The 13,106-nt window shown below is 42.1% G+C and overlaps 1 protein-coding gene across 3 annotated transcripts in view; it reads left to right on the top strand.

The window, feature by feature from the left end:
• The first annotated feature begins 2,322 nt into the window (after positions 1-2,322).
• plod1a (procollagen-lysine, 2-oxoglutarate 5-dioxygenase 1a) overlaps positions 2,323-13,106 on the top strand; it is a 49,203-nt gene continuing 38,419 nt past the window's right edge. For 2 of the 3 annotated variants that reach the window (XM_039799933.1, XM_039799932.1), the window contains exons 1-5: positions 2,323-2,551; positions 3,676-3,767; positions 3,891-4,024; positions 5,823-5,986; positions 12,354-12,466. In XM_039799933.1, coding sequence (XP_039655867.1) covers positions 2,461-2,551; positions 3,676-3,767; positions 3,891-4,024; positions 5,823-5,986; positions 12,354-12,466 — 594 coding nt within the window. In that variant the 5' untranslated portion in view covers positions 2,323-2,460. The remainder of the gene's footprint in view (positions 2,552-3,675; positions 3,768-3,890; positions 4,025-5,822; positions 5,987-12,353; positions 12,467-13,106) is intronic. The other variant, XM_039799930.1, reaches the window with a different exon arrangement.

Raw genomic sequence — 13,106 nt, 5'->3', positions numbered from 1 at the left:
ATTTTACAAAATAAAAAATAAAAAAAATGTACATATGATGCAGGGAAGGCAAAATGTGTGAAATAATATATATTTAAATAGATCTAGATTCAAATACTTTCATATTTTAAAAAATAACATTTTAAACAACAGACTGAATATGTATGAACCAATGTTCGTTTTAAACAAATTAAGCCTTTTCTTATTCAGATTGATAAAACTGTTGGTTTCATTCGTAGTCTGGACACCTAACATCCTGCGTCCTTTTTTGGTGAATAGGTTACTTTTTTTTTTTTAAATGAAATGGCCAAAAGCAGGGCTGGATTATAACAGGGTAGAATTACAAAAAAACTGCATTTTAGGCAAAAGAAAAAAGCGTTTAAACTTTAACTGAAGCTGATACAAGGCTTCAGCCGTCTGAGTTAGACAAATCAAGTAGCTATGCATCCTTTTTAGTAGCACATTCCCTCTTTGTGTTACTATCCGTAAACTGCAGCTCAACAGGAAACACACTTACACGTTCTTGTAATTAATATGATATGACACACAGTAAATGTAATAACACATGTATTGGTGATGCTTTTTGTTATAACAGATGAGTTCAGGATATAGATGCCTTGTCCATGGATAAACCACATTTCAAATTCATCAAATTAGCCCATTTCCCCTAAAGTCAAAGAGACTCACTTCAAAAATAATTTATGGAAATCTATCCGGTTGCTGACTCACACACACACACACACACACATGCTCACTCACACACACATACACACACACATACTCACTCTCACTCACACACTCACTCACTCTCACTCACACACACACACTCACACTCACACACTCACTCACTCACTCACTCACTCACTCACTCACTCACTCACTCACACACACACATGCTCACTCACACACACACTCACTCACACACACACACATACATGCTCACACACACACACATACACACACACACACACACACACACACACTCACTCACTCACTCACTCACACACACAACACACACTCACTCACACACATGCTCACTCACTCCCTCACACACTCACTCACTCACTCACTCACACACACACATGCTCACTCACACACACACTCACACACACACATACATGCTCACACACTCACACTCACACACACACTCACTCACTCACTCACTCACACACACACATGCTCACTCACACACACACTCACACACACACTCACTCACTCACTCACTCACTCTCACACAAACACACATGCTCACTCACACACAGACACACACACACACACACACACACACACACACACACATCCTCTTTTATATGGATACTATAGATTAATCTATATCTGATCTGGTTAATATGATTGTTCTCATGGGTAAATATCACATCCATTGTAAGTGAAGATATGGCGTGGTACGGTTTATGAACGATTTTAAATAGTTTTCTCCCTGCTGAAAAAAGTAAATTCTAGTAAAAATTGCAAGAAAAATGTGTAAAGCTGTATCTCGGCAATTGTTTTCAGAATCAGAAATGAATTTACTAGGTTATTGGTGCATACCTAAACATATTAAACATGAATATGTAATAAACAAGCAATAAATACAGGAACAACTATGTACAAATAACTGACAGTAAGAAAGGAAAAAAGAGGCTATATGGATCAGTGCAGAATGTGCAAAAGCGTTGAGGGCTGTGCAAAAGTTCAGCCTGTAGAGAATGTGCAGAGGACAGGGTTATCGTGCAGGATTTTAATAAATCTTCCCCCCTTTTTTTCTCTAGCCTTCTGTGATTCTTTTTCGATCGTGTAAATTGACAATTTTTTTTATTGAAATATTATATCCCCTGTTCATAATGCCTAATGGCTGGCTGGTATGGGGGATACAGGCTACGTGCAAGTGCTCATGTCCACAGAACAGCTGGGTCATCATTTTTTTTGGCAAGTTTGGAAGTGGGCGTGGCGCATGCACACAGACAGGATATTATCCCAATGCTTTACAACGCTGAAAACCATTTATAAGTTACGTAGAAAACGTCAAACTACTGTTTTACCAATACATACTCCAACTTTTCATTTTGCTGTATAGAGAGATAGCGATTTAGATGGGGAAGAGAGAGAGAGGAAGGGAGAGGGAGGAAGGGAGAGAGAGAGGGAGAGAGGAAAAGAGAGAGAGAGGAAAAGAGAGAGAGAGGAAGAGAGAGAGAGAGAGAGAGAGAGAGAGAGAGAGAGAGGAAGAGAGAGAGAGAGAGAGAGAGAGAGAGAGGAGGAAGAGAGAGAGACAGAGGAAGAGAGAGAGAGAGAGAGAGAGAGAGAGGGGGGATAGGGGCACAAACATAGAGAGAGCGAGAGAGAGAGTGAGAGAGAGAGAGAGGGGCACAAACAGAGAGAGGGGGCAGGCGTTGAAAGACGAGAAAAGTTCGCTGTCTCTTAAGGAATTGTACAGTTCCGTTAATACCGAAACTCGTGAAAGGATTTTAACTTTAACTGGCAAAAATGAGACTTTCGCCCTTTCTGTTGTTCCCAGGGATTTTTGTCTGTGCACTTTTCCCTTTGACAAACTGTGAAGAGCAGCAAATCCCTGAAGGTAAGTCAGGAATGCTGCACCATGTCTGCGCCCTATAACGTTACACCGTGTTCCTCTCACATTTTTTGTAGCTAATAATGGCGTTTGATAAAGTCAACATGTCACAGTTTGTAACAGTGAAGTTAATGGTGCTCAAGCTTGGTAACTATGGACTGAGAGAGACCCCTTAGCTCATGTGGGCAACGGGGAAAAAACTAGAATGTTCCCTACCGTTAACGTTAGAATGTTCCCAACCGTTAACGTTAGAATGTTCCCAACCGTTAACGTACGTTAACGTTACCTCTGACATGGCCCGTGGGTTCCTATCGACAAAAATGTCTGGTAACGTTATAAAATTCAAGCAGACTTGGCAGCAAATAAGCCATTAAGGGGAAAAAAATAATCCCAGTCCCACTGTGTATTTTTAGCATTAACGTTAGCTACAATAAAACAGGTTAGCCCGTTTGAAAAGTTGTGATTGAAAAGTTGAGATTTAACGTTAACTTTGATTCATGCGATGCGCGGCGCTTATTTGTAACGTTAGCTTAATTTACAACTCGCAAAATACGTTCATTAAGCTATGTTATAACCCATTATAAAGAAAATATTAGGAACATGTTTGAGTTTAATATCATGAGTAAACGTGAGATAGAAAGTTGCACGTAGCTAGGTGCTGAGGAGGACTCCGGTGCCGCTGACGTGGACTGGGCTGCTAGCCGTTGCTAGGGGCTGTCAGCGCTGCTGCTATCGTTACCGTTAGCCGTAGCTCATAGCTATGTTAACGTTAGCATACCGTAGATGCTGTTAAATGTCTGTTATGGACCAATAAACAACAAAATAATAGACTTTTCTTTCTGTCTCAACGAATTTGGATTCATTTCTCCTTGGCAATGCAAGCCCATTCCTGGTTACAGTAAATTACACAGACTCAAGATAAAGTTAAGTACTGAAGAATTTCTTAAGAAAAAAGTTTTTCAGCACACACACACACACACACACACACACACACACACACACACACACACACACACACTCCCTGGCATGGGCGTGGATTTCATCTAATAGTTTGGGGGCGGCATACATAAATATAAATAGATTAATACTTATTCTCTTTCTGAATTCCTCTTTAATGTGGTGTCTTCCAGAGAAACTTCTAGTTGTGACAGTTGCAACCACAGAGACTGATGGCTTCAAGCGTTTCTTGGGGTCGGCTAAACACTTTAACTACACTGTCAAGGTAGGAACCCTTGGGGTAAAAGTTTGTTTCCTGCTGTCTAGCCATGGAAGCCTGTCTGTCTCTTCTTTAAAAGAGCATTCAGTTCTTCCAATTGCAATTCATTTATGTGTGTATGTTTTTAAGGTTCTTGGTCGGGGCCAGAAATGGATGAGTGGCGACTACATGTCCGGTCCAGGAGGAGGCCAGAAAGTACGACTCCTTAAAGAGGCTCTGAAGGAGTTGAAGAATGAGGACAAAGTCATCCTTTTTATCGACAGGTAGAGTGTCTTCACCGCAGGCAGAGTTTCAGATTTGAATGCACCTGTCAGATGTGATGGCCAGAGGGTTAGGGTTAGGGTTAGGGGTTAACCCTAACCCTAACCCTGGTACTTAATTATCAATAATAATACAATAAACTTTATTTATGTAGCATCTTTCATACAGAGTGTGTAGCTCAAAGTGCTTTGAAACAAAGTGGAGAGACCACAAAACGAAAAAAATTACATTAAAACAATACAATCAATTAAAACAAGTGCAGGCACATGTGTGATAAAACCAAACAAATGAGCAATCAAACAACAGAGGCAGCAAACATTAAGAACAGGTATGCCAAGAACAATACAACGGGGGCGCCTGGGAAGCTCACCTGGAAAAGCAGGGGCCCATATGCAGAGGCTCAGTCCTCGACACAGTGGCTCAGGGTTCGAGTCTGACCTGCAGCCAGGGTAGCTATTTTTTGCTGAACACTTTCCAAATAATACAGATGGGTTTAGGTTTTACAGTATCTTCTGTTTTGTCAGTGTTACTATTATACTATCAGTGTGATATTCTACCTGTATGTGTGCAGGTTAAGTCAACAATTCATGCATTACCACGCAAAAGTACAATTATTTTTTTTTTATTTAAAGTGCCCATATTATGCTCATTTTCAGGTTCATAATTGTATTTAGAGGTTGTACCAGAATATGTTTACATGGTTTAACTTTCAAAAACACCATATTTTTGTTGTACTGCACATTGCTGCAGATCCTCTTTTCACCCTGTGTGTTGAGCTCTCTGTTTTAGCTACAGAGTGAGACATCTCACTTCTGTAACATCTTTGTTGGGAGTCACACATGCTCAGTACCTAGGTAAGGACTACTAGCCAGTCAGAAGCAGAGTATGAGGGCGTGCCCTGACAGTAGCTAGGTAAGGACTACTAGCCAGTCAGAAGCAGAGTATGAGGGCGTGCCCTGACAGTACCTAGGTAAGGACTACTAGCCAGTCAGAAGCAGAGTATGAGGGCGTGTCCTGACAGTAGCTAGGTAAGGACTACTAGCCAGTCAGAAGCAGAGTATGAGGGCGTGCCCTGACAGTACCTAGGTAAGGACTACTAGCCAGTCAGAAGCAGAGTATGAGGGCGTGCCCTGACAGTACCTAGGTAAGGACTACTAGCCAGTCAGAAGCAGAGTATGAGGGCGTGCCCTGACAGTACCTAGGTAAGGACTACTAGCCAGTCAGAAGCAGAGTATGAGGGCTTGCCATGCTAGCAGCTAGGCGAGCATTATAACGTGTGTTACAAAGTGACCACGTTTGTCTCTGAAGTAAAGGCTGGACTACAACAGAGCTGTTTGGAGCAGTTGGTGAACAGAGTTTTCTGTTGGAGATGGTAAGTCCCTTTGGGGTGGATTTTGGGCTTTTTCACTTTGTAAACCTATAACATGCACAAAAGAGATATATAACACAATATAGGAAAGGGAAAAAGTCTAGTTTAATGTGGGGAAGAATGCTTAAGTTAAGGTTTTGATGTTTTTACTCTGGAAATGGGAAATAGTTTTAATGGTTATGCCAGGGAATGCCGTTTCCCAGGATTTTAAACCCTAATGTACACATACTAAAATCACGAGAGAGTGTGATAGTTTTCTCATTTAAGCACTGGTAAACACAACCACTGGCAACTTAACTCTCCAAATAAAGATCGCTGGCATCTTATAAAGGCAACCCCCTTCATTTGTTTTAACTACGCCACTGGCTTCACACACTGCTGAGCCACACAGCGCAGTAAAGTTTTCTATTTCCACTCCCTGTTTCACACAGCTACGATGTGGTTTTCGCCTCGGGTCCCAAAGAGCTGCTCAAGAAGTTCCAGCAGGCCAGACACAAAGTGGTGTTCTCCTCTGAGAGCCTGATCTGGCCCAACAGACACCTGGAGGACAAATACCCCCACGTCCTCGTTGGCAACAGGTTTCTAGGCTCAGGAGGTACGTGTACTGTATGTCTAATTACATTCTCTGCACGACATAATAATAATAATAATAATAATAATAATAATAATAATAATAATAATAATAATAATAAATACTTTATTAATCCCGCAAGGGGAAATTACAATGTTTTCACTCTGTTGTTATTATTATATACATTACAAACAGGCCTGAATTACCCAAACATGCTCAGTACCTATGCATGCACTAATGGAGAGATGTCAGAGTGAGGGGGCTGCCCATGGATAGGCGCCCCAAGCAGTGGGGGGTTCAGTGCCTTGCTCAAGAGTACCTCGGCAGTGCCCAGGACTGCAGAGGACTCTCCAGCTACCAGTCCACTACCATACTTTGGTTCGTATGGGGACTTGAACCAGCAACCCTCTGGTTCCCAACCCAACTCCCTACTCCCTACTGACTGAGCTACTGCCACCCACTCGATATGTATAATATCGTGCAACATACGTTTGTGTAAATAAACAATAGTGTGTATCTTTTCGCACTAAGCTGTAATTTTCAACGTCACTTCCTGAGAGCCTCCTTGCCGTTGGAGACGCGTAACCATGGTTAACCCTTGCCAACCTCAGCGGTAGCGGCCTCGCCAGATAACGCTGAAATTACTGATAGAGGAAAGCAACTAGACCAACAGTCGTTTAAATATGTTGAAATGTAAATTACAGCGTTATTGACGTTAAAGAGCTGCCTTGGGTTCTGTCCTTTTGTCTGTTATGAACGTTGTCGTTACTACTGCGTTGCATTGTGGGATATTTATGCCGGCGTAGTGTCCAGTATTTGCATACTGTAATATTTCACCGGAAATAGTATGCAATTCATGTACCATTGGTTTCATACTAACCTTTCGGTTATCTCACACATTATCTCACACATTTTAGCCTGCAGTGTTTCCTCTATGTTGATTTGACCGTGGCGGCCCCCCCATGGCAACATTTCTGCCCCCCCACGGTATCAGAAACAGGGCTGCATTGTTAGAGTGCATGTCGGTCACTCGGCAGAAAAAGGGGAGAAAGGAGAAAGAGACGCTGTCCGGATGATAAGCCAGTTGAGATGGTGTGTGTGTGTGTGTGTGTGTGTGTGTGTGCGTCCTTGAGAACTGTAAGTCGTATAACTTCTGTTGTCAGTTCATTTAAGCCTGTTGATGCAAATTTAAATTAAGTTAACTGGTGATTTTCGTTGTTTTTATTCTTCACCTGCGAGCTAAATTGCACGTGGCTGTTGATTCAATATAATAGCGATTGCTCATGTTTGTATTTGAGGTGCATTATTTACATGCTGAAGTAGTGACACTGCATTAAGATGATGTAATTAATAGTGGGTTTATTGTTATTTGCTACAGAATGCTTAGCCTATATGTCAAGATCAAAGTTGGCCTATATAGTAACTCAAAAAATACAGTTCAATCACAACTGAAAATGTGACTAGAGGTGAATACATATATTAGTTTGTGTTGCAGCGAAGTGTCAGTTCCTTTTCATGGGGGAGGGAGTGGGGTGTTTGGACCTGCCCCCACTGCTAAAAAAAATCCTAAAGGGAACCCTGCAGCCTACTAAATAGCATGTTAGTGTGGAATTTCCGACACAACCTATAGACCTCAACAGTCCCGCCCCTCCTCCGAGAGAACTCAGTTTCCGGAAGTTTCCCATTCATTTCTCCAATCGACATCTGGACAAATCCGTACATAAAGAGTTTTAGACCATGCTTTAGGCTAACCAGCTATGACGTGACTCATAAGCATACAACATATCAACAGAGTGAAAAAACGAACAGAAAATTCAAAAAAAGTCAAAGGTACAAGTAGGGTTGGGCATCGAGAACCGATTCCTGATCGGAATCGTTTCAAAAATTACGATTCCATCGTTTTGGAATCGTTTGGAGGATTTGGTTTCAAATCCGATCATCACTTCCCAATTTAACATGTGCAAGTTTTGATTTCTGTAGTGGCCAGGTGCTTGTTGTGTTGCAGCCTTGGAGCACAGTAAGCGGCGCTCTAGTGTGGCTTTATTTTATGTTGAAAAAGCTGTAAAACTGCAACCCACCATTGAATCAAAATAAAACTTTCCTCTTATTTGTGAAAATAAGCATGTGACCCGTTTCAACTCCACCCCTCAAAGAATCGGAATCGAGAATCGATAAGAACCGGGATCGAAAGGAAGAATCGGAATCAGAATCGTTAAAATCCAAACGATGCCCAACCCTAGGTACAAGACTGTGTACATATTTTCCATTTCCGAGCGAAGGAACTACTCATCCCATAAACCACCGCGCACCACTGAATAATGCAGTCGAAGACACAACCGCGAAAGAGCCTCTTGAGCAACTTCCAATCCGACGACAGCCTCGCGCACACAACGTGTTCATTAAATGCATGAAGCGGTATGCCTAGGCTAAATATTGTTTTGACAGTGGCATGATAAAATGATTGATATGACTCATACAGTATGAAGGCTACAGTAGCCTAGCTAAAGTGAACGGATAATGTTAACTAACGTTACCAACCTCCCTGCAAAACTCACCACAACTTTGTAGGTCTTGTCCCTCATGCTGGCCCTTAGATTTAAAGGGGTTTTTCACCTTTTTGGACACTCTTGTCCTCGTCCTTGAAAAAAGCCATCATGGCAGCCAAAGGAGATCATGATTGCACTGATAAATCTACCGTGCAGAAACGCAAAACAGGTTTTTTTTTCTTCTTCTTTTTTTAAGATTATTGTAAATAATATATATGGACCTCTGTGTCGAGTAGGGGTGCAACGGATCAAAAAACTCACGGATCGGATCGTTTCTCGGATCAGAGTCACGGTTCGGATCATTTTTCGGATCAGCAAAAAAAAAAATCTAAAAAAAATCTTATAAAATAGACAAGTTTTGTCTTTTTGTTTAACACTTTAAAATTTTTCAGCATGTGTTTAAAGCCCTCGTTTTGCACAACCGAATATGGCCTCATGTCTGCACCTATAAACACACCGATAGCGTTCGTGATGGCTTTAGCCCGGTCTGATTGTGCAACAAGGCGCTGCTTAAATGCCGCGGTGATAAGCGGTTGTTGAGCAGCTTTCGTTTTCACTCCTGTCACTGAAACACCGGGGTGATGTCACTTCAAATGCGTGGCCATGCTTGATGTGTTTCCACTGTCATATGGGCTTTCTTGTGCCACAATGCCTACACACCGTCACGGTTTTATCCACTAACCTCTTTCCTTCATCGTTATATTTGACAGGGAAGCCAAAATGCTCCCATAGCCTACAGGGGATTTAAATAACGAGCGGCGTTCAAGCTCCTCCCTTCCTCCGCTCGCCATGACCACGCTGTGTGTGGACTGAACATGCGCACAACATTTTTTTTTCAGAAATCAATCCGCGGATCACGTGTGTGCCGAACCGAAGATATTGATCCGAACGGATCACGGATCAATGACGATCCGTTGCACCACTAGTGTCGAGGCATGAACCTCTGTATATGTGCGCCCGCTCTACCGACTGAGCTATCCTGGACACTTTTTTCTTCTTTTTATTAAAGTGCCCATATTATGAAAAAAACACTTTTTCTGGTGATTTGGGGTGTTCTTTTGTGTCTCTGGTGCTTCCACACACATACAAACTTTGAAAAAAATCCATCCATGGTGTTTTGAGTGAGATACGGTTTCTGAATGTGTCCTGCCTTCAGTCTCCTGGTGAGCTGTTCAAAATCGGCTCGGACTGTGACGTCACAGTCCGAAATGAGCTGGCTAACCACAACCGTTAGCTCTTAGCGTTAGCGTTAGCATGCTAATGCTAACGCTAGCTTGCTACGTCGTTCTCAATCGCAAAGCACTGCTACAACACACACAAGTTCACCATAATCTACAAAAGAACTACTTCCATGTGCGCCCTCATTTAGAAGAAGTCTCCCAGCTGATCCTGCCTTGTAACTGACCAAAGTTGGAGAAACAGGCTCTCTTTTACTGTCTCTAGAGTTAGCTAGCTGACATGCTCTACATCTGAGCTACTGCGCATGTGCGAGTGCAATCAAAGATAGTACAGAAGAAGAAGAAGAAAAGAGGTCTCACTCTGTAGCTAAAACAGAAACCAGGTGAAAAGAGGATCTGCAGCAGTGAGAGAGAGCTGTGCAGTACAACAACAATATGGTGTTTTTTGAAAATTAAACCATGTAAACCTATTCTGGTACAACCTTAAAATACAGTTATGAACCTGAAAATGAGCAGAATATGGGCGCTTTAAACATCGTACAGTATACAGTAGCCTACACAGTACAGCAGCAAAGACTCTTAATGGACTTTCGTGGGGTTTAACCAAACAGTTACATGAGTTCCACCAATCGGAGGCATCACTGTGGGATTGTGGGATTGTTCAGGATTGTGGGTAATGAAGTACTTATCCAAGACTTCGCGAATAAAAGATATTTATCTCAAAACAAGGTTGGTGCCCCATGAACTTTTGGCGTCTATATGAGCATATACAATCGCTTAGTCACGTCGTAGCTGGTTTTAAGTCTACCGTAGACGGTTACGATTTCATGGCTTATATATATCCAATTGTCAATGGAGAAATTGTATTGTATTCTTACTTCCGGAATCGGCTGTGTGCGGGACTGTTGAGGTCTGTATGCCTAAATTTTGGGCATCTCTCCAGCAAATGTTTTACATCTTGCTCACAAAGACTACAGATGATATAAAATCTCACAAGTGATGACTTTACACCATCTTCACACAAGTACACTTTGTAATACCGCTCTCAACACTTTTATTTTCACAAGCTGCTGGTGTGACTGTAGACATTAAGTCTAGGAAGCAGTATGGCCGTTTCTTTTTATAGCAAAGAAACAGCGGGTCTTTAGTCAGCACTCAGCTCTGGGCTGAAGCAATAAAACCTGAACCTGGCAGTAGTCATTAGTAGAGGCAATTAGAAACAGTTGACTTTACTTTCCCAAGAAGTTGGATTACATCACTCCTGGGCCACGTTCAGCCCTGACAAAACGTAGCAACGCATTTTTTAAAACTGAAACGGGGGTGCGTTGAACTAGAGCTGTAATCGGGCCTTAAAAGTTCGGCCCGACAAGGCCCGAGCCCGACAGAATTCGGCCCGAGCCCGACAGAATTCGGCCCGAGCCCGACAGAATTCGGCCCGAGCCCGACAAGTACATTTTGATTGACAGCTTTTTAAAAGCCCGAACCCGTTTACAGCCCGACATTATTCAAAATGTGCGCACGCACACACAGCTTTTTTGCCTTTTGTCAAGAATGAGTCATTTATACATGTTTTAACATCATTTATACATGTTTTAACATCATTTATACATGTTTTAACATCATTTATTCATGACTAACGGAGGCTGTCGGCCACTTGGAAGAGTCAATAGTTTTCCACACCTCAGACTTTGCTTTCTTTGTGGGTGCAAGCAAAATGTAATCGGCAGAGGCCAGCTCCTCAGCATCCATTTTCGCGCTAATCGAAACGCATCACCTGATTGCTCACTTACCGCGCAACCCGGAGCGCAAGCCCGAGCCCGTGTAAAATGACAGAAATCAAGACCGAACCCGACGAGACCCGACAGGTCCCATCTTGTCCCGTCGTGTTTGGGGAAAGATCTTCAGCTCTACGTTGAACACCCCGTTGTGTGCGTAAGCGATTTGCCGATTTTATTACCACAAGTTTACAAACACGTCTCTGCTGATGGACTAAGACCTGTGACACACCCATCAAACGATAGAAAACATAACTCAAAGCCAGTGGCACACCTTTTCACTCCGTTCAGAGGAAACATGGCGTTCAACCAGGAAACCGTAGCAAACGGGTGCACACCGTGTTGATATTGAACGTGCTCCAGTTCTGAGGTCTTTACACTGGCTTCCTGTCTCTCAAAGAATTGATTTCAACATACTTCTGTTGGTTGATAAAGCCCTGAACGGTTTATTTCTGATCTGCTGCTACATTATGAACCACCCAGACCTCTCAGGTCGTCAGAGTCAGAACTAAACAGGGAGACGCAGCGTTAGGCTCCACATATCTGAAACAAACACGAGGAAAACTGCAGGTCCGCTGCATCTCTGTTCTTTTAAATCAAGGCTGAAGACCTTTTTCTGTTTGATGCTGCCTTTATTGCTAATTTCTTACATTGCACTGTAACTTTTATTATTATATTTCATATCCGTCTTATTCTTCTTTTCAGTTTTGTTAATTTTAAATGCTTTATGTAAAGCACTTTGAATCGCCTTGTTGATAAAATGTGCCATACTAATAAAGCTGCCTGGCCTTGATGCGTGTGAACGTAGACACAAAATGAAAACAACTCTAAACTTCTTCCACATTTTCTCACATCCTGTCTGTTTCCTCTGGGTTGGTTTCTGTCCTCCTAGGTTTCATTGGCTACCTTCCCAACATCAAAGAAATGGTTGCTGACTGGACAGGAGAAGATAATGACAGCGACCAGCTGTTCTTCACCAAGATTTACATTGATCCAGTTAAAAGGGTACGATTTTTTTTCACATTAAAAGCCTTCCAGTAGCTAATTGGGCATTATAAACTCTTGTTCCTGGTAGGCTTTTAATTTAAAATATCTGCAGGAAGTGAGAAAGAAAACACTATTAGTTTAAAAAGAGATTTTCAGCAGAATCGTGAGTATGACATGACTGTTGTTGTACTAATATAATTAGTGCTGATACTGCTAATACTAAATTTACCTTGTGAGCTAAGGCTACATCTGCACTGCTACGTTTTGGTTTAAAAATGAATATCTTTTGCTACATCCACACTACTCCGGCGTTTCGGAAATGGCAAAACGTAGCAACGCATTTTTTTTAAACTGAAACGGGGGTGCGTTGAACTAGAGCTGTAATCGGGCCTTAAAAGTTCGGCCCGACAAGGCCCGAGCCCGACAGAATTCGGCCCGAGCCCGACAAGTACATTTTGATTGATAGCTTTTTAAAAGCCCGAACCCGTTTACAGCCCGACATTATTCAAAATGTGCGCACGCACACACAGCTCTTTTGCCTTTTGTCAAGAATGAGTCATTTATACATGTTTTAACATCATTTATACATGTTTTAACATCATTTATACATGTTTTAACATCATTTATTCAGGACTAACTGAGGCTATCGGCCACTTGG

This window comes from Perca fluviatilis, chromosome 5, assembly GCF_010015445.1.
Source record: "Perca fluviatilis chromosome 5, GENO_Pfluv_1.0, whole genome shotgun sequence".
Taxonomy (NCBI): domain Eukaryota; kingdom Metazoa; phylum Chordata; class Actinopteri; order Perciformes; family Percidae; genus Perca; species Perca fluviatilis.
Note: the sequence above shows the minus strand (reverse complement) of the source record. Positions and strands in the feature narration are given on the sequence as shown.